We start from the raw sequence: 25,711 nt of genomic DNA, 5'->3' as shown, positions 1-25,711 counted from the left end.
GCACAGGTAAGAAGCTGTGACTGGCGCCTTAGAGACTGCATAAGGGATGGGACCCGGTTTTGAAGAGAAGGGTGAGGGGTAGTGGAGTGAGGACTCATTCTGAAATGAAAGGAGTCCTGGGTCTCTAAGCAGCTTCTAAAAATACCAACTCCCAACGCTGGGGGGGGGGGGGGGGAGGGGGAGGGGAAAATTGAGCGTGAGAAGAATGAAGATGGAAGGAGGTAGGGGTGTAAGAGCGCTTCTTCAGGGAGATCTGATTTCAAAGACCCTACCTGCATCTAAGAACAGCTGGATGCCACACCTCCTTCTGCTTTCTCAGCGGGCTTCGGTGTCCTGTGGTGTCTGAGCCTCAGCCCCTCCTGATGACCTTTCTTTTTACCGGCAAAGGATCCCAACTCTTCCCAGCCACTCCTCCTTCTTGCTGTCCAGCAAGTATGTCTGTGAGCAAGGGTGCATAAACACACACATACTAGATGCGCATGCGCGCACGCACACATACACACACACACACACACACACACACACACACACACACACGACACAGGAAGGGAGCTTCCAGGCTAGCTCAGAGGCTTGTAAGTGGCCAGTCGTCTACGATGCCAGCAATTTTCATTATTCATTACCCATTACCCCCAAGGAGGTATGGATTGTAGCAGAGACAGAGATTCACCCAGATATTTTCAGCACAGAGCATGGCACTCAGGGAGTGTTGGTTGAAAGGTAAGGAGCATATACATACACACACACAAAATGTACACTCAGGCCAGGCAGGTCATGGGGATACACGACTCATTCATTTTCAAGGGTTCTTCAGGCTGCTTTAGCCACCATAAAGGAGCGGTGTTGGGTCCCCCAAGAAAAGAGCTTTGAAAAGCCACAGGGTGGGTGGAGCTTTCTCTGCTCAAGTTCAGCCCAGATGGTGGCGCTCAATAGCCGCCTCCCTCGTCCTGGAGGGCTCCAGCCCTTCCCACCACCAACGCCTTAAACCCTCAGCTTGCACATAAATGACCTTCACTAGATAGAGGTCGTGTTCCACGTTTCCTTGCAGCTTCCCCAGGGCTGGCTGAACTCCGCGAGGATTGCTCCGCCTCTTTCGCAGACCCCTGGGAGTCCCTGCCGCTGAGCTCCTTCCCAGTCCCCTGGGATGGGCGGAGAGGGATTATCAAGGCCGGGGGGGGGGGGGGGGCGGGGGGAGACTCCAGGCTCTGAGCAGACTGGGGAAAAGGGTAGTTGTGCAGAGTGCTGCCTGTGTCCTGGCAGCAAGAGCAGGAACCTGAGGAACCGATCGTTCATGCAAAATTTACCACCGCCCCATCCTGGCGTCCACATGGTTTCCCAACCTCGGAAGCGCTGCTGGTAGGGTGGGACTCCGTCTCCCACTTTGCTCTCCTTTCTAGAGTAGCTCCCAGGGTCAGCCTTAGCCCCTTCCTCCTGCCGGTGTGTGTGTGTGTGTGTGTGTGTGTGTGTGTGTGTGTGTTGTGTGAGGAGGGCGGGGAGAGAAGAGGGCAGGATTGAGCCATAAGACACCAGGAGCCTCAGACACAGGAAGAAGCCAAGGGCTTGTAGATAGAGGAGCTCCCTAGAGCTTGGGGTCGGGACATCAGGCTTCAAAACCCCTTGAAAGTCCTGGGAACAAGGGAGCTTCCAGCCTAGCTCAGAGGCTGCAAGTGTCGCGGCCTCCCCGAGGTTCGCCCCTCTTTAAGCCACGCCCACATTGTCTACTTCTCGGGAATGAGAGGCTAAGGTTTTGCGCTCTGGACCTTCGTCGCCGGCTCATCCTCCTCCCCAGGAGCCAGACCAGCGTTCAGCGCTACCCACCCCCACGTTTGGAGATTGGCGGGACCCCTTCCTTCCCCCCTCCATTTCGCCGTTCCGCCCCTGGCCTATGAAACTCCACCCCTCCACCCTCTGCTGGCGGGGATTGGTGGACTTCCCGCGGCGGTGCCTAGTGATTGGTCCCCATGGATGACGGTAACCAGCGAGATCCCGCCCCCAGAAGGAGCTAGGGTCTGGGGGCACTGCTCAGCGGTGCTGGGGCTGGCGCGGCTTGAGCCGCCGCCGCACTGACAGCTCGGTCTGCGGACCATGGAGACTGGTGCGGGCCCACATCCGTTGCGCCTGTTCGTCTGCCTGATGCCGCTCTGTCTGGCGTTGCTTTTGGGACCAGGGAGGCCCGGGATCGCCGAGGAAGGTGAGCAAACTGGTGGCTGTTCTTGGAGCTTGGAATGCCAAAAGATAGGAGGCTGGAGAACTGGGGGTCTGAGGGAAGGAATCGTATAGAGAGACTGGAGTCTGTATTGGGGTTTGAGGCAAGCGGGCAGCGGGAAGCAAAGAACTAAAGAGGCAGAGAAAAAGGTAGCTAAGCAAAGGTAGCTAAGGAGATCGGGCTGGAGACCTGGAAGGCTGGGAAGGAAAGAGACCAGGAATCGTGAGAGCCAGAGGCGGCGGTTCAGGTGCCGGTGAGACGGACAGGCTGAGCGATTGGAGGTGGGAGGTGTGGGGGCAGGGAGATGAAGAGAGCAGAGGAGACAGGGAGGTGTGGAGGTGAGATCGAAGTACGGGACGACGGGATGGAGCCCGAACCGCGAGGCAGGAGGTGGAGCGCTGGTAGGGGAGGGATGGCTGGGTCCGGGAGTAGCCCGACGTGCTGGCGAGGGAGCTGTCCGCAGTGCTGAATTTGGAGCGCAGACTACCCGAAGCGGTCCGCGCTGTTGGGCTTGGAGCTGCCTGCGGTACTAGGGCTCGCGCCTTGCCTCTGGATTTGGGGGAGCCGTACACTCAACTGAATCCAGAGGCGTCATATCCAGGTGTAGAATCCTGAGGAGCTGGAATCTAAAGCGCTGACCGGGGGGTTGGGGCGCTGGATCTCTGACGCCAATATGCAATTCCGATGTGCTGTCAGTTACAACAAAATCAGGAAGCTGTCGGTGGTCCTGCTTACTGTCGCTGATGCCTCTGGAGCCAACCCTCTTAGAGACCCTCACCTTGGAGCCCCACCCCCTTGCTTAAGCTCTAGATTTGTAATCTTCCAAGACTTCAAGATGGCCTGGGCTCCTGTCTCTGAGCTGCTGCTGTGCTATCCAGACCAATGCTTCTTTGGGACCGATACGGAGAGCAGGAGAGAAGAAATTTTCATTTCTCCTGCTGCTGGCAGAGTCCACTCATTTTTCCCAGAGCCCCTAAGAGTCAAACTAAAAAGGTTCTAGTCTCTTCCATCCCTGGTGGCTTCAGACCTCAGATGAGCCCCTGAGTATGAATGAATTCAGGATGTATGCAGAAATCCTCTAATATGCTCACTTTCTGTCTCTTCTTGACATGCAGTCATAATTTAGGGAGCCTAGAAGGCGGAAAGGGGGGCTCACTGACACCACCACTCCTTTCTTAGAGCCAATCTTAAGAGTACTTCCATGAACTCTGGCAGGCTGAATAATGACTCCCCAAATATGTCCACATCCTAATTCATCCCCAAAACCAATCAATCTTATTCTAAATGCAAAAGACTTTGCAGATGTGGTTAGGGATCCTGAGATGGGGAGATTATCCTGGATTATTTGGATGGCCCCCAATGTAATCACAAGGGTCCTTACAAGAGGGAAGCAGAAGGAGTCAGTGAGAGAAGGCAACTTGATCACAGAAGGACTGGAGTGAAGCACTTTGAAGATGGAGGAGGATGCCACAAGCCAAGGAATCCAGGTGGCCACTAGAAGCTGAAAAACCTCAAGGAAATGGATTCTCCCCTCTGAACCTACAGATGGAACCAGTCCTGCTGACAGCCCAACTTTAGACCAATGAAATTGATTTTCAACTTCTGACCTCCAGAACTATAAGAGAATAAATAAGTAATTGATACTCGAAGCCACAGAGTTTGTGATGATTTGTTACAGCAACCACAGGAAACTGCTACAGGCTCCTTGCCTAATTGTTGTGGCTACCTCTTTCTGGACTCAAGCTACTCACACCCCACGCCTTCATGGGAAGGTACGGGGTGGGAAAAATTTGTCTCTGCTCCCTCAGCAAGTTTACAACGAACTCACAAAAGGGTCCCTCCCACCTTCCTGACCTTCTGACTTTCTGACATCTCTGTTCTTCCTCTCCCTAGTCATCCTCCTGGATTCCAAAGCCTCCCAGGCTGAGTTGGGCTGGACTGCACTGCCAAGTAATGGGGTAAGTGTAACCTTTCTCTCCCTCTCCCAGGAATCTTCTGGTGGTCTGAGACTCAATTCCTTTAGCTCTTTGTGGTTACAGCAGATCAAAATGCTCCTCAGAGCACGTGATCTCCAGCGGCACTGGCTTCAAGCCAGAGTGGCCTATTAGAAAACGTTGAGTCTTCAGTCAGTCTAAGAAGAAAAGAAAAAAAAAGAGAGATAGTGAGGGGAAAACCGACTGTGTCTAGCAACAGAAATGTGTCATCTAGCTGAGCCAATGCTGGACAGTGTCTTGCGCATAGCAGGTCCTCCAAGCAGTGTTGCTGATTGATGGATTGACAGAAGGAGCAAGATTTAAAATCCTGAAAGTGGCTTAGAAACTTGGTGGGGGTGGGCAGATGTGGCTGTATGACTGCAGCCTGGTCCCCGTGTGGGCACCTGGTGGAGAGCCGGGAGACTTCAGACACCATTCCCAGCTCTGCTGTTAATTCGATGTTCATATCCAGTCAAATCACTCTTTCTGGAGCCTCAGTTTCCCGACCTATAAAATTAAGGGTTGGACTCTTTGTCTCCAACGTTTCTCCCAGCTCTGCATCTTATAATTTCAGGGGGATGGGGTGTGTGTGGAATGCGAGATGGTGGGGAAGGGGTTTTTCAGCTTTAGACACCACCAGGGCTTCACCTCCTGGGGGCGCCTTGGCTCTGAGCTTCCCACATCTTTGTTCTCCTCCCCAGTGGGAGGAGATCAGCGGCGTGGACGAGCATGACCGTCCGATCCGCACATACCAGGTGTGCAACGTGCTGGAGCCCAACCAGGACAACTGGTTGCAAACTGGCTGGATCAGCCGTGGCCGCGGGCAGCGCATCTTCGTGGAGCTGCAGTTCACACTGCGCGACTGCAGCAGCATCCCGGGCGCCGCGGGCACCTGCAAGGAGACTTTCAACGTCTACTACCTGGAAACAGAGGCTGACCTGGGCCGCGGGCGTCCCCGCCCAGGTGGCAGCCGGCCCCGCAAGATCGATACAATCGCTGCAGATGAGAGCTTCACGCAGGGCGACCTGGGAGAGCGCAAGATGAAGCTGAACACAGAGGTGCGAGAGATCGGTCCGCTCAGCCGGCGGGGTTTCCACCTGGCCTTTCAGGACGTGGGCGCATGCGTTGCGCTGGTCTCTGTGCGCGTCTACTACAAGCAGTGCCGCGCGACGGTGCGGGGCCTGGCGGCGTTCCCAGCCACCGCAGCTGAGAGTGCCTTCTCCACGCTGGTGGAGGTGACGGGAACGTGCGTGGCGCACTCAGAAGGGGAGCCCGGCAGCCCCCCGCGCATGCACTGTGGCGCTGATGGTGAATGGCTGGTGCCCGTGGGCCGCTGCAGCTGCAGTGCGGGATTCCAGGAACGTGGTGACATCTGTGAAGGTATTCAGCGGACGAGGGGGCGTGGCGTGGGGGCGTAGCGCGCAGGTGGCAATTGGGAGAGAGTGTGCCGTAGATCAAAGAGGCAGGAGGAGGAGTGGAGCAGCTGTGGGCTGTGGAGCCCAGAGCCCTGACCTTCTGTGGAGCTTTCCAGTGGGTCCAGCCAGGACCACTGAACGAAGTTACGAGGAGGTGAATTTGACTCCATATAAGGGGTTATTAGGGGCTTATATTTCAGGCACTATGATGAGCACCTCGCAAAGGATGTCTCATTTATTCTTGGCAATAAAGTAAGTCACCAGTATCCCTATTTCACAGATGAGGAAACGGAGGCTCAGAGAGATTAGCACCTCGCTTGCAAAGTTAGTAAATGGGGAACAAGGGTTCGAACCAGATTTGCGCAACTGCCAACTTCTTTCTATTACGCCATGCTGCCTCCCGTATGCATAAAGAAAAATGATACAGCAGCCCAACTCTACTAGCTATGGACTAGGGGGATTGTTTACATGATAGTGAGCTCCCTGTCACTGATAATATACAAGTCAGAGTCTGGCAGGGGGATTCTTGAGCTGGAGAGAAAGACTGAGAGGTTGTGCTAGATGACTAGTAAGATCCCACCCAACTCTTAGAACTGTGAGTCAAAGTGCCCCCTGAGGGAGACCCTTCATGTGGGGGCTCTGTTGGGTTCTCAGGTCTGTGTGGGCACTGGGCCAGACCTCTCCTTTTCTCCCCTATCTGTGGCTCTGAGGACTGAGGGTAAAGATGGGGTATGGATGTGTGCCCTTAGTGTAGACAGATCAAGAGAGGCTTCTGCTAAGCCACGTCCTTTTCTGGGTGCCAGGACAACAGAAATGAGTCAGAGATAGTCTCAACTCTTCAGAAGCTCTATAGATGGAAAACATAAAAATTGAAAAATCACAAGGTGATATGTGATCCAATGGAGGGATTAATATAGAGGTGGGAAGACAGAGGAGGAAATGACTCAACTTAATGTCACTCCTTTGTTCGACTGTCCATTCGATATGAGTTGAGAACTTGCCAAGCGCATGTAGGGAGGGTTTATTATATATATTTAGATGAATGTCACCATCTCTTTCCTGGTGGGAACTTATGGATTAGTAAGGGACTTGGAGGCACGAACCTTCCTGAACTCTCCAAGTAGGGTTAGGATCCACTTCTGTTCTCCAGCACCCATTGCAATCTCTACTTGTTGCTTAAAAAAAATTAAGTACAGTTGACTGCAATCTCTGTTTCTGCACTTACCCCATGCTATGTAGTGATCTACTTGTGTGTGTTTCCACCACTGGACTAGTGACTGACTTCAGGCAATGGTTGTATCACATTTTAGCAGCCCCAGTATCCATAACAGGATGTGATAAGTGCCCAATGGAAATGTATTGAGTGAAGGAGTGGTTACCATAGGGTGTGATACATATCAACAGAGAATTGAGGAAGCCTGGAGAAGGGAGAACCCAAATCTAAGCGTGGAGAGAGACAGTGAGAAGGCCTTTCTTCCAGGCAAATAAAAGCATTCTGACTTAAGAGACTGTCTGCAGAAGCATGGAGGCAGGAGGGAATGTAGCATGACTGGGGCTGGGGGCAGAGGGCATTTGGGGGTGTGAGGGCTGATGGGGCTGGAGAGGGGCAGGAACAAATCATGAAGGGCCTTGAACTTTAGGATAAAGTGCTGAGACTATATGCTGTTGACCAATGGGGAGGCTTTGAAGCAGGGGTCTGACATGTTCAGATTTGTATTTTCAAAAGATCACTCAAGCCGTAATTACAAAGAAAGAATTGAGGAAGGAAGGATTAAGGGGTAGAAAATAAGAAAGATGGGACAACAGTCCAGGAGAAAGAACGCATGGTCTGAAGTGAGATGGTAGCAGAGGTCATTGAGAGATGAGGATGGATGTGACAGCCTCCACAGCACTTGGTGACCATGTGACACAGGAGAAAAGAAGAGTCCTTTTTGATTCATTTATTTCTAGGGGATTGGATGGACAGAGGATCATTTGCTGGGGTAGAGATCACAGGACATGGATGGACACCGAATCTGTGGTGTCTGGGATGCATCAAGTGGAGGTAGCTAGAAAGTGAGTCTGGAGCTCAGCAACAGAGAGATAGAGAGAGAGATTGAGAGAGAGAGAGAGATACTACTTGAAGCTGTGGGTACGGTTGGGACAGACCAAGGCGAGGTAAGAAGCAAGAAGGCCAATGATGAAGCCTCATAGAACAGCGGTATTTAAGGGTTTAAGGGGGAGTAGGAGAATCAAAGCCCATAAAAAAGGACCTTGAGGGAGAATCAGAGGCTGGGGAAGATCTAGGAGAGTGTTATTTCTGGCAGCCAAGGGAGGCGGAGGGGTCCAGGAGGGAACGGCTTATAGTGTTGGTGAGCAGTCAGGTAAGGTGAGGTTTGGACAATGTCCACCCGGTGGCCCTGGCCAAAGCAGTTTCTGTTGAGTAAAAGAGAGAGAGACCAGGCTGCCAGGAGGCTGGGGGATGAAGGAAGTTGAGGAGCTAGAGTAGGGAACACACACAAAGTCTCTGGGAGGCTGGATTGGAAAGGGGAGGAGAGGGAGGTGGTATCTTGAGAAAGACATTGGGTTGAGAGGAGATTTTGACTGTAGATGGGAGCCTTGTTTATTTATATGCTGAGGGAAGGAGCCAGTGGGGCACCAAGCAGGGGGTGGTGGGAGTGGTCTGCCCCAGGGGGGATGTATTTTATTACAGACATGGCTTAGAATTGCTGACACTTGTTGCTAATCAAGATCGGGCCATGTTTTCGTCAGTTTCATTGTTTTTTAATACTCCGCACATCGTGCCCTTCCTGCCTGCACCCCAAATGGACCACTTTTACCGCTCCATTCCTCTGTTCTGTCACCGGGAGGAAGCAGTAGAGAAGGAGCAATGTAAGAAGTAGGAACCATGTGAGTGATGGAAGATAGTCTGGGAGGAGGAGAAGGGGGCAGGACCCAGAGTGAAGGAGGAGGGGCTGGAAGCCTCCAACAGGAGGTGGCTCATCCTTTCCTCTAGGTCTAGAAGGAACGGGAGAAGAAAGATGGGTGTGGAGGGAGGTTCGCCGGTTTGACGGCCGGACATTGAGGGACTTACCAACTGACAGCCTCTCTTCTCCTTGTGACGTGGGAGGAAGGCATCTGCACCAGTGGACAGTAGGATCCTGGTCTGTTTCATTCACTCTGTCTCTAGATCCTAGCTCCAGAGCACCTGACTCATAGATGCTAAAAAAAAAAAATCATCCAATGAATGGATCAGGGTCTGGAGGAGGGGGTTTGGATACACATTCTGGGCAATCTCTCTCTCACACACACACACACACACACACACACGCTCAGGAACCCAGTCCTCCTTCTGACTCAAGCTGAGACCAGACAAAAAGCCACTTGTAATGGTATCATCTCTGCCTTGGGGAATGGGGAGCTGAGGAGGGTGCCAGGGAGAGGTTCATAAGCGAGGTGTTTTTTTTTCCTGTTTCTTCTCTTTCTTATTTATTTTTTCATTTATTTTTATTTTTTAAGGGAGTTATTATTTTGAACTGGGGTCTGGAGGAACATAGGAGTTTGCCAAGGGAAAAGGGCTGTGAGACATTACAGGACAAGAGCCAGAGGTGTGAAAAGAAGAGTTCAGTGTGGCAAGGGTGGGGTGGTTGGCACTGGGGAGGTGCTGGCGGGTTTTAAGAAGGGAAGTGAAATGCTCAGGTTTGTGTTCAGAAAGTGAAGGCCTTCCAGTGCCTTCTACAGCTGAGTACAGAGCCTTCTCTAAAGGTAGACCGATGTGGAGGGGATAGAACCAAGATGTTCTCTCTCCCTTTTGTTTCTCTCTTTTATTTACCCTCTCCCGGTCACTAGGGTTTTGGGGGGTGGGGGAGATCAGGGTGTACAACCTGAGTCTTCCGATCTCTGTGGGAGTGCCCTGGAGCAGGGGGACCCAAGCAAATATTCTCTAAGGCTCCCCCGGGCACACAGAGACCCTGTGGTGGGGTGGCAGGAGAGGGGGGTTACAGACAGGGCGGCTTATATGGACTCAATATAAGGAAGCCCTTTCTCAGCAGAGGCAGCTTCAGAAGAAGGTGGGCTCCCCATTTCTGAGCAGAGACTGTGGCTACTTCTAGGAAAGGTGCCGGAGGACCGGGCCAGCGGGAGTTGAACTAGGTGATCTCTGACATTTGCCTCTGACCTTGATGAAGACAGAGAGGGGCCCGCAGTCAAGAGGCTCTCATGAGTCTGAGCCTCCACACAAACCTCCTCTAAACAGAGTCTGTCAAAGTAGAGATAACCACCTCGGTCTCCATTGGGACACACATCTCTGGGACAGTGGATGTCCCAAACACGCAGAGAAAGGGAGCCTCTGGTACTTTTCCCTACTGCTGGGAAATCCTGCCGACAGATCTCCACTCTGACTTCACAACAGAGGTGGGCAGGCCAAGGTTATCATCCCCACTTGACTGATGGTTTCTTGAGGCCAGAGAGGCATAGAAAGGGGCAGAGCTAACACTGGAACCCAGGCCATCCGAGTCCCAGCGGGGGTTGCCATTGGTCACCAGCCCACCATGTTAGTGAGTGCCATGCTCTGCTCTGAAGACAGATTATTTCCAAAGCCTCTGAAGCTTCACAGGCCCTGCCCAAAGCAGTGTTGCCCAGGACTCAGCAAGGTGGAACCTCCAAAGCCTAAGCCTTCCAGATAACGAGAAACCCGCAGCTTACTCCCCTCTTCTCCCAGACAGGCTGAAAATCCTTCCTGAGGGCTAGTCTGCATCCTCTCTGTTGTACTGTGTGTGTCTTCTTGGGGTTGGAGAGCAGCCAGCCTTCCAGAACCAGCTAAACTAGCAAGAAGGCCTGGTGGGTGCAGGGAGGGAGGTGAGAACCACCCAGAAGCTGAGAGGAGGGCCAGGAGCCACTGCCTCCCTGCCACCTGGCCCAGCTGGTGAGACATTTTTTCGAGTGGGCGTTCAGCCGTTTCCACTTCAGGCCTGTGACGGAAGAACAGTAATTACTACCACTGTTGTGTACGTGTTGTCTGTGCCGGGCTAAGCGGCTTACACTTCACCTCAGTTAATCCTCCAACAACCTTTTTGAGGTGGGTATTCTACCCGAGGCTCAGAGAGGTCAACCAATTTGCCCAAGGCCAACAGCAAGTAAGTGGTAAACAACCCAGGCACAAACCCAGGCTGTTCGGATATAAAGAGCCTGTGCTCTTAACAACCTGCATTCTGGGTGAGCCCGGAGAAGTGACAGAAGCAAAGTAAGTAACTGGGGAGGGTGTCCAGACCAAAAGTAGAGAAACTTCACCTTCCTTCAGTCTACTCTCACCCTCCGCCCCCAGCCCCCACACCTGGCTGGCTCCACTTTCAAACTGGAACCAAGTGCATCAGTTGAGGATTTGTGATGCCACGAACCCCCCATGGTAGTGGTGGGAGGATGGGCTCTGACAACAGTGAGTGTGTGTGTCACTGTAAGTGTGTGGGTGTCTGTCCTTGGGTAGCTGTGAAATACCCCTTGGAGGCACCTCTCTTCTGGGCTCACATCAAGACTGGAGAGTGTGGCTTATTTTCTTCCAGTGGGCATTAATTAGGCCAGCATGGTGCGGGCTCCGAAAGCTGTCTGCTTGGGCTGGAATCCCACCATTTACTAGCTGTGGGTCATTGGGCGAGTTACTGAACCTCTCTGAGCCTTAGTTCCCTCATTTAAAAAGATGACGATAAAGGACGCACCTCACAGACTGTTGGGAGGATTAAACGAATTACTAAAGGTAAAACGCTAGTGTTCTGCACACATAAAGCGCTCGCTAAGGGTTAGGTAGCCCTGGGTTACGTCGGGAGCTGCCATCCCACGTGGCTGTTACTGGACTAGCTGAGACTCCCTTCCGGGCACAGTTCCGGGACTTAAAGTCACCCCAATGAGGCAGGCAGGAAGGTGGGGGGAGAGACACGCTGTGGAGGAGACCCCTCCTCACGTGGCTCCGCCCCGCAGCCTGTCCCCCAGGGTTTTACAAGTTGTCCTCGCGCCGGCCGCTCTGCTCCCCGTGCCCAGAGCACAGCCGGGCCCTGGAAAACGCCTCCACGTTCTGCGTGTGCCAGGACAGCTACGCGCGCTCGCCCACCGACCCGCCGTCGGCCTCCTGCACCCGTGAGTGCCCCTCCAGAAGGCGTTCGCAGAGGGGGAGGGGGAGTCAATAAAGGCGTGGGGGAGGGGTTGCTGAGGGCAGGGGGCTCCGCACTGGTGAGCGTGGGAAGGGCTCACGACCCTGACGGCGGGGTGGAGGGAGGGGAGCCGGGGGTGGGGATGGGGCCCGGGCCTTGGGTGGGAAGAACCAGGGCAAGAGTCCAGAGGACGTTGGGATGAGGCCGGCTTCTCGTGGAGTGGACTCACCTCACCCTGCGCCCCGGCCAGAGGGGGGCTCCCGCCCCTCACACTCAGCGCTGCGCCCCGCAACCCCATTCCCGTCCGCTCGCTAACCTCCTCCCACCTCCCTGGCCCTCCCCCCACTCACTGGCCCCCACGCCCCCTTCCGTCTCTCCCCCATCAATGGCCTCACTTACCCCCCAGTCCCTCCCCCCCACCTCCACGCCCCTTCTGTCCCCCCTCACTAACCTCCCCTCCCCCCCCACCCCGCCCCGGCTCGCCCCGCCCCCCAGGGCCGCCGTCGGCGCCGCGGGACCTGCAGTACAGCCTGAGCCGCTCGCCGCTGGCGCTGAGGCTGCGCTGGCTGCCGCCCGCCGACTCGGGCGGCCGCTCGGACGTCACGTACTCGCTGCTGTGCCTGCGCTGCGGCCGCGAGGGCCCGGCGGGCGCGTGCGAGCCGTGCGGGCCGCGCGTGGCCTTCGTGCCGCGCCAGGCCGGGCTGCGGGAGCGCGCCGCCACGCTGCTCCACCTGCGGCCCGGGGCGCGCTACACCGTGCGCGTGGCGGCGCTCAACGGCGTGTCGGGCCCGGCTGCCGCCGCGGGAGCCACCTACGCGCAGGTCACCGTGTCCACCGGGCCCGGGGGTAAGGCCGCCCGCGCCCCTCTCCGCTTAGAGCGGGCTCCCCGCGTCTCCCCCGGAGGCGAGGCCCCCACCGACGTCCCTGACGGCGGGGACCCCCCGCAGACGGCCAGCCCTGCCCGAGGGCCCCGGGGGAGGGACTGAGGACGCGGGTGACGCGGTGCCGCGGGGCCAGAGCGGTTGCGGGCGTTTCCGGGAGTCCGCGGGAGGCAGTGGGCGCCCCTGCTCCCGACCTCGCAGAGAGCCTGGCACCGCACCCAGCTCGCGGCTGCCCTGCCTCTCATCTCCCGCGGGAAAGAGCGGAGAGCCCCGCCACCTTTTGCTGTCCCTTTTTAAAAATTTCAGCAGGAAGGGCAGAGTCGTCTCTCCTCCTTTACTGTCTCAGAAAGAGGGGTTCTGTCGTGTTGTTCCCCCCCCCCCGCCCCCAGCCCCCAGCCTCCATCCCTGCAGCATCGGTCACCCTGTTTCCTGGTCCCGGAGAAGAGCAAGGAAGCACTTAGGGTCAGACCGTAGGGACGATAGAAGTCACTAGTCAACACGGAGCGGTCACATTTCTGAGTCTAGACTAGAGAGGAGTAAATGATGACCTCCACTCCTTTTAGGCTACACCATCCCCACTCTCGAAAATTACTTTTACTTGTCTTTCACCCAGCTGGGGTGCACCTTCGCGCAATCCTTCAAGAAAGTGCGTGTGGTTTCTGAGCCTTTTCATACCTGAGATGTGATTGCTTTGTGACTCGACTTCCCCGTCTTCTGGCAGTTGTATTGCAGAGAAATCTGAGGCCAGGGTGATTTTTATTCTTGTGTAAGTAGCGTGTGTGTGTGTGTGTGTGTGTGTGTGTGTGTGTGTGTGTGTGATTCTTTCACCTACTAGTGAAAATAAAACTTGACCAATATTGAACTCTTTCCATTGAGTTTGGCTGGTACATAGTAAAACTTGTGATCTGCACACATTTTTTGGGTATTCCTGGGGAAAACTTTTTTTCAGTTATTGCTTTGACTAGAAATTCTGATAGCTTCCAATATCTCTCTTAAGAATCTCTCTAAGCCTTAGGTTGTACATCCATTTTCTGATTCTCAAATCTTGTCACTCGCTTTATCATTTTTAGCTCTTAATCCATTTTCTCTGCCTTTTGGGAGAGATTTCCAATTTGTCTGGTTTTTTGGAATAACTGTTTTGCTCTGTTTTTTACTATCTCGATTATGACTTAACATTTGCTATTGCATTTACATGCAATAAAAAATCAATATTGAGAAAGAAAAAAGCACCCATAATCCTATTACCCAGAGATATACAACTATTAATATCTTGGAGTGTATCCTTCCACATTTTTTTCTTATCTCTCTATCCATATGTAGAACTATCTACTATAAAATCCCTTTTGTATAATATATGTGATATGAGATTTTTATCTGGTATCTCATATTAACATCCTATTTTGATATAGATGGATTTAAAAATCGTGTTGAGATACTGTTTCCTTTTATTAATAAAAATACTAAGCTTCCGCTGATTGAATGCTGCTCTGTGTTTGGTGCTGAAACTTGCAATATGATTTTCTACATTCATTCGTTTATTTATTTATTTTTTTTTAAATTTTTTTTTTCAACGTTTATTTATTTTTGGGACAGAGAGAGACAGAGCATGAACGGGGGAGGGGCAGAGAGAGAGGGAGACACAGAATCGGAAACAGGCTCCAGGCTCCGAGCCATCAGCCCAGAGCCTGACTCGGGGCTCGAACTCACGGACCGCGAGATCGTGACCTGGCTGAAGTCAGACGCTTAACCGACTGCGCCACCCAGGTGCCCCTACATTCATTCGTTTAAATGGAATGGTAATCATCTTTCAGTTTTTAAAATATTTAAGTAATCTCTACACCCAATGTGGGGCTCGAACTCACAACCCCAAGATCAAGAGTCACTGGCTCTTCCGACTGAACCAGCCAGGCGCCCCTAATCATCTTTCAAATGAGGAAGCTGGGGCCTAAGAGGACAAGTGAATTGTCTAAAGTCACCCAGCTAGTAAGTAGACACCCATCTTTGAACTCAGGTCTGTCAACCACCAGAGCTCCCCATGCTTTTAGCCCCTTGGCCATAGAATGTTTTCACTTAAAAAAAAAAAATTTTTTTTTTTAATGTTTATCTATTTTTGAGAGGCCAAAACCGAGTGTGAGTGGGGGAGGGGCAGAGAGAGAGGGAGACACAGAATCTGAAGCAGGCACCAGGTTCCGAGCTGTCAGCGCAGAGCCTGATGTGGGGTCTGAACTCAGGAACCACAAAATCGTGACCTGAGCCGAAGTTGGACGCTTAACCCACTGAGCCACTTAGGTGCCCCAGAATGTTTTCGTTTTTTATTGAACTTAAAAAAAAAATCAGGAATGTTAATTTTATAAAATGCTTCTTCAGCATCTTTCAAGATGACCAAATGTTTTTTCTCCTTTGAGCTGTTGGCATGATGAATTCTATTCATGGATTTTTCAGTGTGAGCTCTTTTTGCACTCCTAGATTATACCCTACTGTATGTGAGTGTATTATTCTTCGAATATTTTGCTGAATTAATTTGGTTATATTTTAATATTTTTCCGTGTACATTTACAAGAGAGATTAGTGCTTTTTTTATTGTGTTCTTTGTCAAGTTTTAGCATTTGTCAAGTTTTGCCGGCTTTGGAAAAGGCATCAGAAAAAAACTCTTCTTTTTCTCTGCTCTGGAACAATTTAAATAGCATAATTATCATTCTTTGAAGGCATGCAAAACTGCTTTTGGGGGCCTGCACTTTCTTTGGGGGAAATTTTAATGATATTCCCAATCTTTTCCATACTTCTTGAATGAGTTTTGTTAATTTGTGTTTTCGTAGCAAATATTTTGATATTTTTCTAATTCAGTAGCCTAGAGACAAACGTTTTAAAACTTTCCTCAGTATCTGTGTAACTGTGCTTTTTCTTTCTTCATGTTATGTGCTTGTGATTTCTTTTTAATTAATTATCCTTGCTGGAAGTTTATTTTACTGGTTATGACAATCAGTTCTTGAATTAATCGATTCCAGTGTTCTGTACTTTTGTCATTTATTTTATGATTTTATCTTTATTAATACCACCCTCTTGCTTTCCTGAAGCCTTTTTTTAGATGAGTTCAGTGCTTAGTTTTAATATTTTAAGCCTATGAATTTTCCTCTGAGTATAACTTTGGTCACATCCAGTATGTTTTTATACATCATACATCTCATTAGTATTGTCACTTTTTTTGGAGATACTTACATGCCCTAAAATTTCACATACCTTTTGAAGTATACAATCCGGTGCTTTTTCATATATTCACATGGTTGTGCAGCCCACATTTTCATCACCCCCAAAAGAAACCCATTAATAGTTACTCTCTCCATTCCTCCTGCCCTCTCTAGCACCCTCTAACCACTAATCTATTTTCTGTCTCTATAGATTTGATTATTCTGGGCATTTCAGATACATGGAATTATACAACATGTGAATTTTTGTGTCTGCCTTTTTTGTCTGTTTAGCGTAATGTTTTCAAGGTTTGTCCATGTATCAGTATATTATTCCTTTATATGGCTGAGTAATATTCCATTGTATACCACAATTTTGTTTATCCATGCATCAGTTTATGGACTTGGGGCTGTGTCTGCTTTTTGGCTATCATGACTAATGCTGCTATGCATATCCATGTACATGTTTTTGTAGAAACATGTTTTCACTTTTTTTGAGTGTATGTGTAGGAGTGAAATCGCTAGGTCATACGATGTTACAGACTGAATTGCGTCTTCCCCAAATTCATAATGCTGAAGCCCCAACTCCCAATGTGACTGTGTTTGGAGATAGGGCCTTTAGAAGTAAGTAAGTTTAACGAGATGTTAAGGACGGGGCCCTGGTCCCATAGGACACCAGAGCTGCTCTGTGCACACAAAAGAAAGTCCAGGAGAGGACACAGCAAGAAATGGTGTCTGTAGGTCAGGAGGAGAAACCCTACCAGAGTACTATGGACACAAACCTGTAAGCATCTTGGGGCGCCTGGGTGGCTCAGTCAGTTAAGCGTCCGACTTCGGCTCAAGTTATGATCTCACAGTTTGTGGGTTTGAGCCCAGCATCGGGCTCTGTGCTGACAGCTCAGAGCCTGAAGCCTGCTTCAGATTATGTGTCTCCCTCTCTCTGCCCCTTCCCTGCTCACACTCTGTCTCTCTCTCTCTCTCTCTCTCTCTCTCTCAAAAGTAAATAAACATTAAAATTTTTTTTAAAAATAGTTAAAAACAAATCTGTAAGCATCTTGATCTGGGATTTCCAGCCTCTAGAACTGAGACGTACGGTTGGCTTTTTATCTTCTTCTGGAACTGATTAACTTTTTGTGGATCTGCCAAACTGTTTTCCAAAGCAGCAGCGCCATTTTACCTTCCCGCCAGCGGTGTGCAAGGGTTCCAGTCTCTCCACATCCTCACCAACACTTGTTACTGGTTTTGTTGATGACAACCACCCTAGGGGATGTGAAGCAGTATCTCCCTGTGGTTTGGATTTGCATTTCTTTAATGACTAGAGATGCTGAACATCTCTTCATATGCTGGGTTTTCTTTTTGCCAATGAGTTATGAGCTACTTAAAAAAATTATATATACGTATATATATGTATGTATGTATTCTGGGTATTAGACCTTTGTATTCGTTTTCTAGGACTTTTGTAACAAAGCACTGAAAATTAGATGACTTAAAACAAATTTCTTGTCTCACACTTCTGGAAGGTACAAGTCAGAAATCAACGGGTCAGCAGGGCTATGCTCTCTCTGCTCCGGAAGAGGATCCTTCCTTGCTTCTAGCCTCCTGTTTGCTGGCAGTCCTTGGTCTTCCTTGGCTTGTAGATGCCTGTTCCAGGCACATGGCTCTTCTCCCTGTGTGTCTTCATATTGTCTCCCCTCTGTGAGTGTCTGTCTCTGTGTCCAAATTTCCATAAGGACATCGTTCCTATTGGATTAGGGCCAACTTGAACGACCCCATTTTAACTTGAATCTCACTGTGAAGACCCTATTTCCAAAAGGAGTCACATTGTAGAGTTACTGGGGGCTAGGACCTCAACATATCTTTGTGGGGGGGGACACAGTGCAACACATAACAACCCCCATCAAATATATGATTTACAAATATTTTCTCCTACTCTGTGGGTTGTCGGTCACTTTTTGAAAAAGAAAATCAAGGTATAATTGACATATAACCTAATGTCTGTTTCTGGTACAACGTAATGAGTCGTATTTGTATATATCGTGAAACGAGAACCACCGCAAGTCTAGTAAACTTCCATCACCACACGTGGTTACACATTTTTTTTTTCTTGTGACGAGACATTTTGAGGCCTACTCTCGTAGCAAATTTCAAATATACAGCATAGTATCGGTAACGATAGTCACCATGCCGTACGTTACACTCCCAGGACTTCCTTATTTTATAACTGGAAGTTTGTGTCTTTTGACCCCCTTCCCCTGTTTTGCCCAGCTCCCCGTCATGCCTCCGGCAGACACCTTTCGCTTTGAGCCGTGCCTTTTGAAGCTCCAGGTTTTAAATTTTGATGAAGTCTTTGGTTGCCCGTGCCTGTGGTTTCGTATCTAAGAAACCACTGCCTGGTTCAAGGTCATGGAGATTTAGACCTGTGTTTTCTTCTAGTATTGTAGTTTTGCCTAGATTTATTTTAGAGAACGTGTTTTCATTTCTGGACGATTTGCTTTTCTTCTGTTTCTGATTTTACTGCTCCCTGCTTAGAGAAAGAGGTTTGTACAGCTTTTCCTTTTTTTAAGTAGTTCTTGAGTTTTCTTTGTTGTCGAAGATATGGTAAACATTTTAACTATTTCCTGGCTACCCTACAGCATTGTGTATTATTTTTGTTCCGTAGTTTTTCTCTCGCTTTTTCCATATATAAGTGAAACACATTATTCAATTCTGTTTCTTCTTATTGTCTGCTTGGTGTTTCCATTCTGCTTGTGATTTTGTTAAAATTCCTTGTATTTGCAGTGCATTTTCTTTTTTTTTTTTAATGTTTATTTATTTTTGAGAGAGACAGACTGTGAGCAGGGTAGGGGCAGAGAGAGAGGGAGACACAGAATCCGAAGCAGGCTCCAGGCTCTGAGCCGTCAGCCCAGAGCCCGACGCGGGGCTCGAACCCACGGACCGTGAGATTATGACCTGAGCCGAAGTCAGACGCTTAACCCACTGAGCCACCCAGGTGCCCCTGCAGTGCATTTTGTTTTAAATATTTCAGTTCTGGGGCACCTGGGTGGCTCAGTCGGTTGAGCGTCTGACTTCGGCTCGGGTCATGATCTCACGGTCCGTGAGTTCGAGCCCCGTGTCGGGCTCTGGGCTGACGGCTCAGAGCCTGGAGCCTGCTTCCGATTCTGTGTCTCCCTCTCTCTCTGCCCCTCCCACGTTCATGCTCTGTCTCTCTCTGTCTCAAAAATAAATAAATGTTAAAAAAAATTTTTTTAATATTTCAGTTTTCCTAATGCACACGTACTTTCCCCACAGGCCTCCTCGCTTACCTCCTCCGCTTTTACCTCGCCTCATCTTTTTTCTTTTTCTTCTCTGCCTGTTGTTCCTTCATGGTCTTCTGCTCCCATTTTGCGGAGGCTGTGTTTTCTTTCATCTTCTCGAGGATGCCAGACAGTCGCCTTTCTTGTTTCTCTGTCACACTAAATCCCTCTTAAGAAGCTGCGCCTCCTGAATCTTCAGAAATAATATTACCATTCATTTATTCTGAAATGTTTTTCTCATATGCCTGATGTTTTTGGCATTTTCTCTTTCCTTGTTCTTGAACAAGGAGATGGCTAGTGTTTGCCAAAAAACCCCATGTGTGAATTGCCCTCTGGGTTGGTTTGTAAGGCTTTTCAGCTGCAAGTAACAGTAAATCTCAATCCAGCTGATGTTTCGCTGAAAATGATTTCTCAGTGTACCGAAGAGTGGAGTCAGAGCATGGTTATTTCAGTAGCTCATCGGGGTCCTCAAGGACCCAGGTTCTTTGTGTCTTTCTACTGTGCCATGCCGTCCTTGTCACATAGGCTGGCTCCCTCATGGTGGCAGGTTGGATGCAGTAGCTCCAGACATCACACCCTTACCATCCAGAGCAGAAGAAAAGGACTGTTTCTTTCGTGTAGGTATCATTTTAAGAACAAGAAACCGGGGCGCCTGGGTGGCGCAGTCGGTTAAGTGTCCGACTTCAGCCAGGTCACGATCTCGCGGTCTGTGGGTTCGAGCCCCGCGTCAGGCTCTGGGCTGATGGCTCAGAGCCTGGAGCCTGTTTCCAATTCTGTGTCTCCCTCTCTCTCTGCCCCTCCCCCGTTCATGCTCTGTCTCTCTCTGTCCCAAAAATAAATAAACGTTGAAAAAAAAAAAAAAAAGAACAAGAAACCTTTTCCAGAGTCCGTCCTCCCCTTAGCTGCTTTCTCCTTACATCAGCCAGAACTGGATGATAAGCCCGACCGCAGTCATTGGCACAGGAAATGAGTCCACATAGCTGTCTTAGAACAATCGGAATTACAGGGGGAGACAGTAGACCCTGAATCAGAAGTTGGGCTCCACAGGCCAGGAAGGGGGGACATGGCTGTTGAATAGTTTTCTACTCGTGTCTGCTGTGGTCTCGGTCCCCCGTGGGCGCTGGCTGGATTTCATCACAGATCCACCTACAGCAGGAGAGGGCATTGGGCTCGGTTTTGAGCTCCGGTCTCAGGATTTGTTAGGCTTTCATCTAACGTATCTCTGTGGGTCTGAAATGGAACCGTCTCCTACCTCTGTATGGCCGTCTAGTGCTTTCAACAAATGTAGCTCCCAAACACGACATTCCTGGCCTCTTCCTATCTCTGCTGTCCATCTGTATCTGCAAGGGTCTGTGCCATCCTGGGACGTTTCCTCTCTCCTCTCCCCTTGAACCCACGTCTCTTCTGACAGCTGTCATCTCCCAGTGGATTTAGGCCGAGAGGCACTCCTGGGGGATACGGAAGGACACTCTTCCTCCAAAGCAACTATGCAGGAGAGTGATGGCTGTGCATTGTCCTGTTGACAAAGACCTTGCCTTTTTGTAAGGGTCAGACAGTGGGAGGAGGGATTCAAAAATCTTTCAGGTTATTTTTAGGATGGGAGACCGTGTCACTCTGTGGGCAGCATAGCCTGGGGCTTCACGACAATTGCACTTTTCAGTCCAGTTCCACCAGCTTTCTCACAGGTGGAGTGGCATATCTCCCCCATTCTGGCATTCAGCTGTCTAGACTAGCTTACGTTGATGTTCTGAGTTTTCAACTCTTTCTGTACCTTTCTGTTTTCATCAGAATTGGGAAGAGACTGCAGGTGGGGGCTGCTAGGTGGTTACCATTTAAAACCGGAAGCCATGTTCATGCACTTTTCAAAGAGTGAGCTGCATGGGCCCTGTCCCATAGCCACCTGGTATCTACTTCCCCTCAATCCCCCAAAGTCACCAGGAGCCTCCACATTGTTAAAGCCAGAGGGCGCTTTGAATCCTAGTCTTACCCTGTCCTTTCTCAGCAAATGATACTGCCAACCGCTGGCTCTTCTAGTTAGTAAACTTGCATGGAGCGCTTGCTCTGTGTCAGATACTGTGCTAAGCTCTTCATATACATCACTTTATAAAATTCTTACAGCGAGCCTAATGAGGTCAGAATTGTTTCCATTCTACACATGAGGAAACTGAGTCTCTTGCTCGTGGACTGGAAGCTAATAACCAGAAGACTCAGGAGGGAACCTTCTTAAATGTTCTCTTCCCTGGGCTTCTGTGATCTCATTTGCTCCTGGCTTTCCTGCTCTCTCTCTGGCTCGTCGTGTTCAAGCTCCTCTTCCTTAACCTGCCTCTTAAATTAAATGTATGTTTCCTAAAAGCTTTTCTTTCTCTCTTTCTGTGCCTCCTCCTGGGAAGCTTCATCCAGTCACCTTCTGATGGCTGTTGGGTCTCCATCTCATTTCCAGATACCTTTTGTGAGTCCTGAAACCACCTATATAGCTGCCTTTCCAGCATCTTCTCTCGGAAGTGTGTGCCGTGAGAACACTTAAGATGTCTCTTAGCAATTTCCACGTATACAATACAAGATTGTTATTTTTAAAGATTTTTTAAAAAATGTTTTTATTTATTTTTGAGACAGAGAGAGACAGAGCATGAGCAGGGGAGGAATAGAGAGAGAGGGAGACACAGAATCTGAAGCAGGCCCCAGGCTCCGAGCCGTCAGCACAGAGCCCAACACTGGGCTCGAACTCACGGACTGTGAGATCACGACCTGAGCCGAAGTCGGATGCCCAACCGACTGAGTCACCCAGGCGCCCCTAAGATTTATTTTTTAATTTTTATTATTTAATTATTTTGAGACAGAGAGAGTGAGCGGAGAAGGGACAGAGAGAGAGGAAGAGAGAGAATCCCAAGCAGGCTCTGCACTGTCAGCACAGAGCCCGATGTGGGGCTCGAACCCACAAACTGTGAAATCATGACCTGAGCCGAGATCAGGAGTCAGAAGCTTAATGGACTGAGCCACCCAGGTGCCCCTACAATACAGTACTGTTGACTCTAGTCACCATGCTGTACATTAGATCTCTAGAACTTATTCGTCTTCTCACTGAAAGTTTGTACCCTTTGACCAACGTCTCCCATTTCCCCAGCTCCTAGCCCTTGGCAACCACCAATCTACTCTGTTTCTATGAATGTAGGTTGTTTAGATTCCACATATAAGTGAGATCATGCAGTATTTGTCTTTGTCTGCCTTCTTTCACGTAACATAATGCCCTCAAGGTTCACCCATGTTTTTGCTGATGGCACAATTTCTTTTTTTATGGGCTGAATAACATCCCTTTATATATATCATTTTCTTTTCTTTATTCATTCATCCATCAACAGACACTTAAAGTCATTTCCATATCTTGGCTATTGTGAATAATGTTGCCATGAACATGAGAATGCAGATGTCTCTTCGAGATAGTGATTTAATTTTCTTGGGATGTATAGTCAGCAGTGGGATTGTTGGATCATAGGGTCGTTCTATTCTTAATTTTTTGGAAAACCTCCATGCTGTTTTCCATAATGGCTGCACCAATTTATATTCCCACCAACAATGCACAGGATTCCAGTTTCTCCACATCCAACACTTGTTATTTTCTGTTTTGTTTTGTTTTTGACAGTAGCCATCCTCACAGATCTGAGATGGTATCTCATTGTGGTTTTGACTGGTGTTTTCCTGATGATTAGTGATTTTAGACATCTTTTCATGTGCTTATCGGTGATTGGTCTGTCTTCTTCGGAGAAATGTCTATCCAAATTCCCTCCCCATTTTAAATTGGGTTATTTGTAGGTTTGCTGTTGTTGTTGAATTGCAGGAGTTCTTTATATATTCTGGATATTAACGCCTGATCAGATATATGATTAACAAATACTTTTTTTTCCATTTCATAGGTTGCCTTTCATTTTGGTGATTGTTCCCTTTACTGTGCGGATGTTTTTAAGTTTGGTGGGATCCCATTTGTCTATTTTTGCTTTCATTTCCTGTGCTTTTGGTGTCACCTCTGAGAAATCATTGCCAAATCTAATGGCATGAAGCTTCCCTGTATGTTTCCTCCTGGGAGTTTATGGTTTCAGGTCTTACATTTAGGTCTGTAATTAATTTCATGTTAAATTTTGTATGTGGTATCAGGTAAGGATCCAACCTCATTCTTTCGTTCGCATGTGGACAGTTAGTTTTCCCAGCACTGTTGGGTGCAAAGACTGTCCCTTCCCCATTGGGTGGGCTTGGAACCCCTATCGAAAATCATTTCATCATATCTGTGAGGGTTTATTTCTGGGCTCTCTATTCTGTTCAGTTGGCCCGCATTTCTGTCTTTTTACCAGTACCAAACTGTTTGGATTATGGTGGCTTTGCAGTGTTTTGAAGTCAGAGTGTGAGGCCTCCAGCCTTGTTTTTCTTAAGATCATGTTGCTATTCATGGTCCTTTGATTTTCCATATGAATTTTAGGATTTCTTTTCTATTTCTGCAAAAAACAATTTTGTTGCAAATTGAATTGGATTTGTAAGTCGCTTTGGATAGCCTGGACATTTTAACAATATTAAGTTTTCCACTCCATAAACACGATGTCTTTCCATTTATTTGTATCTTCTTTAATTTCTTTCAGCGATGTTTTCTGATTTTCGGTGTACAAGTCTTTCACTCCTTTGGTTAACTTTATTCCTAAATATTTTATTCTTTTTTGCTGCAATTGTAAATGGGATTGTTTTCTTAATTTCCTGTTCAGATTGTTCATGGTTAATATGTAGAAATGGGACTGATTTTGCATGTTGACGGTGTATCCTGCAACTTTGCTGCATTCGTTTAGTAATTTTAACAGGGTCTTGTGGAAGTTTTAGGATTTTCTACATAGAGGGTTATGTCACCTGTGGACTGAAATAATTTTACTTCTTTCTTTCCAATCTGAATGCCTTTTCTTTCTTTCTCTTGCCTAAGCTCTCTGGTTAGGACTTCAGTACTATGTTAATTAGGAGTGTTAAGAGTGGACATCCTTGCCTTGATCCTGATCTTCAAGGAAAAGCTTTCAGTTTTCCACCATTGAGTATGTTCTCTGGGGCTTTCTCACATATGCTCTTTATTATATTGAGGTAGTTTCCTGCGATTCCTAGTGTGTGCCGAGCGGATTGACTCTTAACCAGACCGTTAGAAGAGTTAAGTAGGTGGTCTTCCTGCTCCTATGCTTTTTAATGCCTCCAAACCACAGAAAGTGTAGAAAAGAACCTGGGGTGTTAGAACCAGCCACCACTAGTGCAGCTGGAATGCAGGGGGTGGGCAAGAATCAGGTGGCTTGGCGCTTCGCTCCAAGAGACAGGGAAGCTGAGACCTGTAAGGTGAGAGCGGGCTCCCCTCTGGTCCTAAGACAACTCAGGCCCCGCCCCTCAGGAGCTTCTGGCCCCGCCCCGCCCGTCTGGCCCCACCCCCACCCTGCATGCCCCGCCCTTCCAGCCCCCGCCCTGCCCCACAGTGGGTTCCCATCGAGAACCGAGTGTTCCTTACTTTCAGCGCCCTGGGAGGAGGATGAGATCCGGAGGGACCGAGTGGAGCCCCAGAGTGTGTCCCTGTCGTGGCGAGAGCCTATCCCTGCCGGAGCTCCCGGGGCTAACGGCACGGAGTACGAGATCCGATACTACGAGAAGGTGAGGTGAGGTCTGGGTGGGACCTGAGTCTGCATTCCGGGTTGTGGTCCTTTTCTTCACAACCTCCTCGCGGCAAAAGCCCTTCTTACTTTCCTTGTGAACACATCCACCGGCCTCCTTAAGTGGCTTTTGGCAGGCCTGAGTTTCCTCCTATCCCCCCCCCGCCCCGACTCCGTGCATGGACCCCACTGCTCGTCTGCTGTCCCCTTCCCTGCCCCTCACTGGTCATCAGCTCCATTGTCACCACTTTTGCCTAGTGTTTGCAGTTCACTAAGAGCTTTCTCTAGGGACTCATTCCCATCTTGTGTGGCCGGACCATATGCAATTTGCAGCCCTCTTTAAGAAAAAGAAGGCTGAAGTACCATACTCTTTCAAAATTTACAAATTGACCTACATTGGTAGGTCAGGTGGTCTGCTGGGGCTTGACCATGTGCTGGTCAATGTTTAACGCTCCACTCTCCGGAACAATGAGTGTATGAGTTACCCTGACAATTTTACTATAGAAAAGATGTGTCATATGTCGTTTACAAGGAATAAGGAAAGACACACAGCTTCTCCATATTGTAAACCCCGCATAGCCAATTGATTCTTACAGGATGCTTTTGCTGATTTTTGCTAACTTCTTGTATCTGTTGTCAATCAATAGTCGCAGTTCAACCTCGATTTGCCAAGTGGAGATATACCCCGATCCACTGTCTCCTTCCTCCTTGAATGTATTGTCTTTAAACGTGATACGTAATCTGCTGTTAAACTGCTTCTCACCTTGGTGCAAATCTTATTCCTTCAAGCGAAACCTTGCTTTCATTTCAGCACTTAATGTGTCAGAGCTTCACTCACTCCTGAGTGACTCAGGGGACTTCTTGGCTGAGTCAGATAATAGTTTTTGAATACTAGAAGTCTACCGAGGGCTGTGAGTTTGGGGTTGGGGGGGTTGGTGAACACAAAGGAGGAGGAACTCCTGAGTCACGGCTGGGCCATCTAGCGGATGGG

At 49.2% G+C, this 25,711-nt stretch overlaps 1 protein-coding gene across 1 annotated transcript in view; it reads left to right on the top strand.

The window, feature by feature from the left end:
* The first annotated feature begins 1,952 nt into the window (after positions 1-1,952).
* Positions 1,953-25,711, top strand: part of EPHA10 (EPH receptor A10) — a 39,426-nt gene continuing 15,667 nt past the window's right edge. Inside the window, exons 1-6 of the mRNA XM_043574529.1 lie at positions 1,953-2,191; positions 4,100-4,164; positions 4,881-5,559; positions 11,544-11,699; positions 12,209-12,559; positions 24,588-24,721. Coding sequence (XP_043430464.1) covers positions 2,086-2,191; positions 4,100-4,164; positions 4,881-5,559; positions 11,544-11,699; positions 12,209-12,559; positions 24,588-24,721 — 1,491 coding nt within the window. The 5' untranslated portion in view covers positions 1,953-2,085. The remainder of the gene's footprint in view (positions 2,192-4,099; positions 4,165-4,880; positions 5,560-11,543; positions 11,700-12,208; positions 12,560-24,587; positions 24,722-25,711) is intronic.

Source organism: Prionailurus bengalensis, chromosome C1, assembly GCF_016509475.1.
Source record: "Prionailurus bengalensis isolate Pbe53 chromosome C1, Fcat_Pben_1.1_paternal_pri, whole genome shotgun sequence".
Taxonomy (NCBI): Eukaryota; Metazoa; Chordata; class Mammalia; order Carnivora; family Felidae; genus Prionailurus; species Prionailurus bengalensis.
Note: the sequence above shows the minus strand (reverse complement) of the source record. Positions and strands in the feature narration are given on the sequence as shown.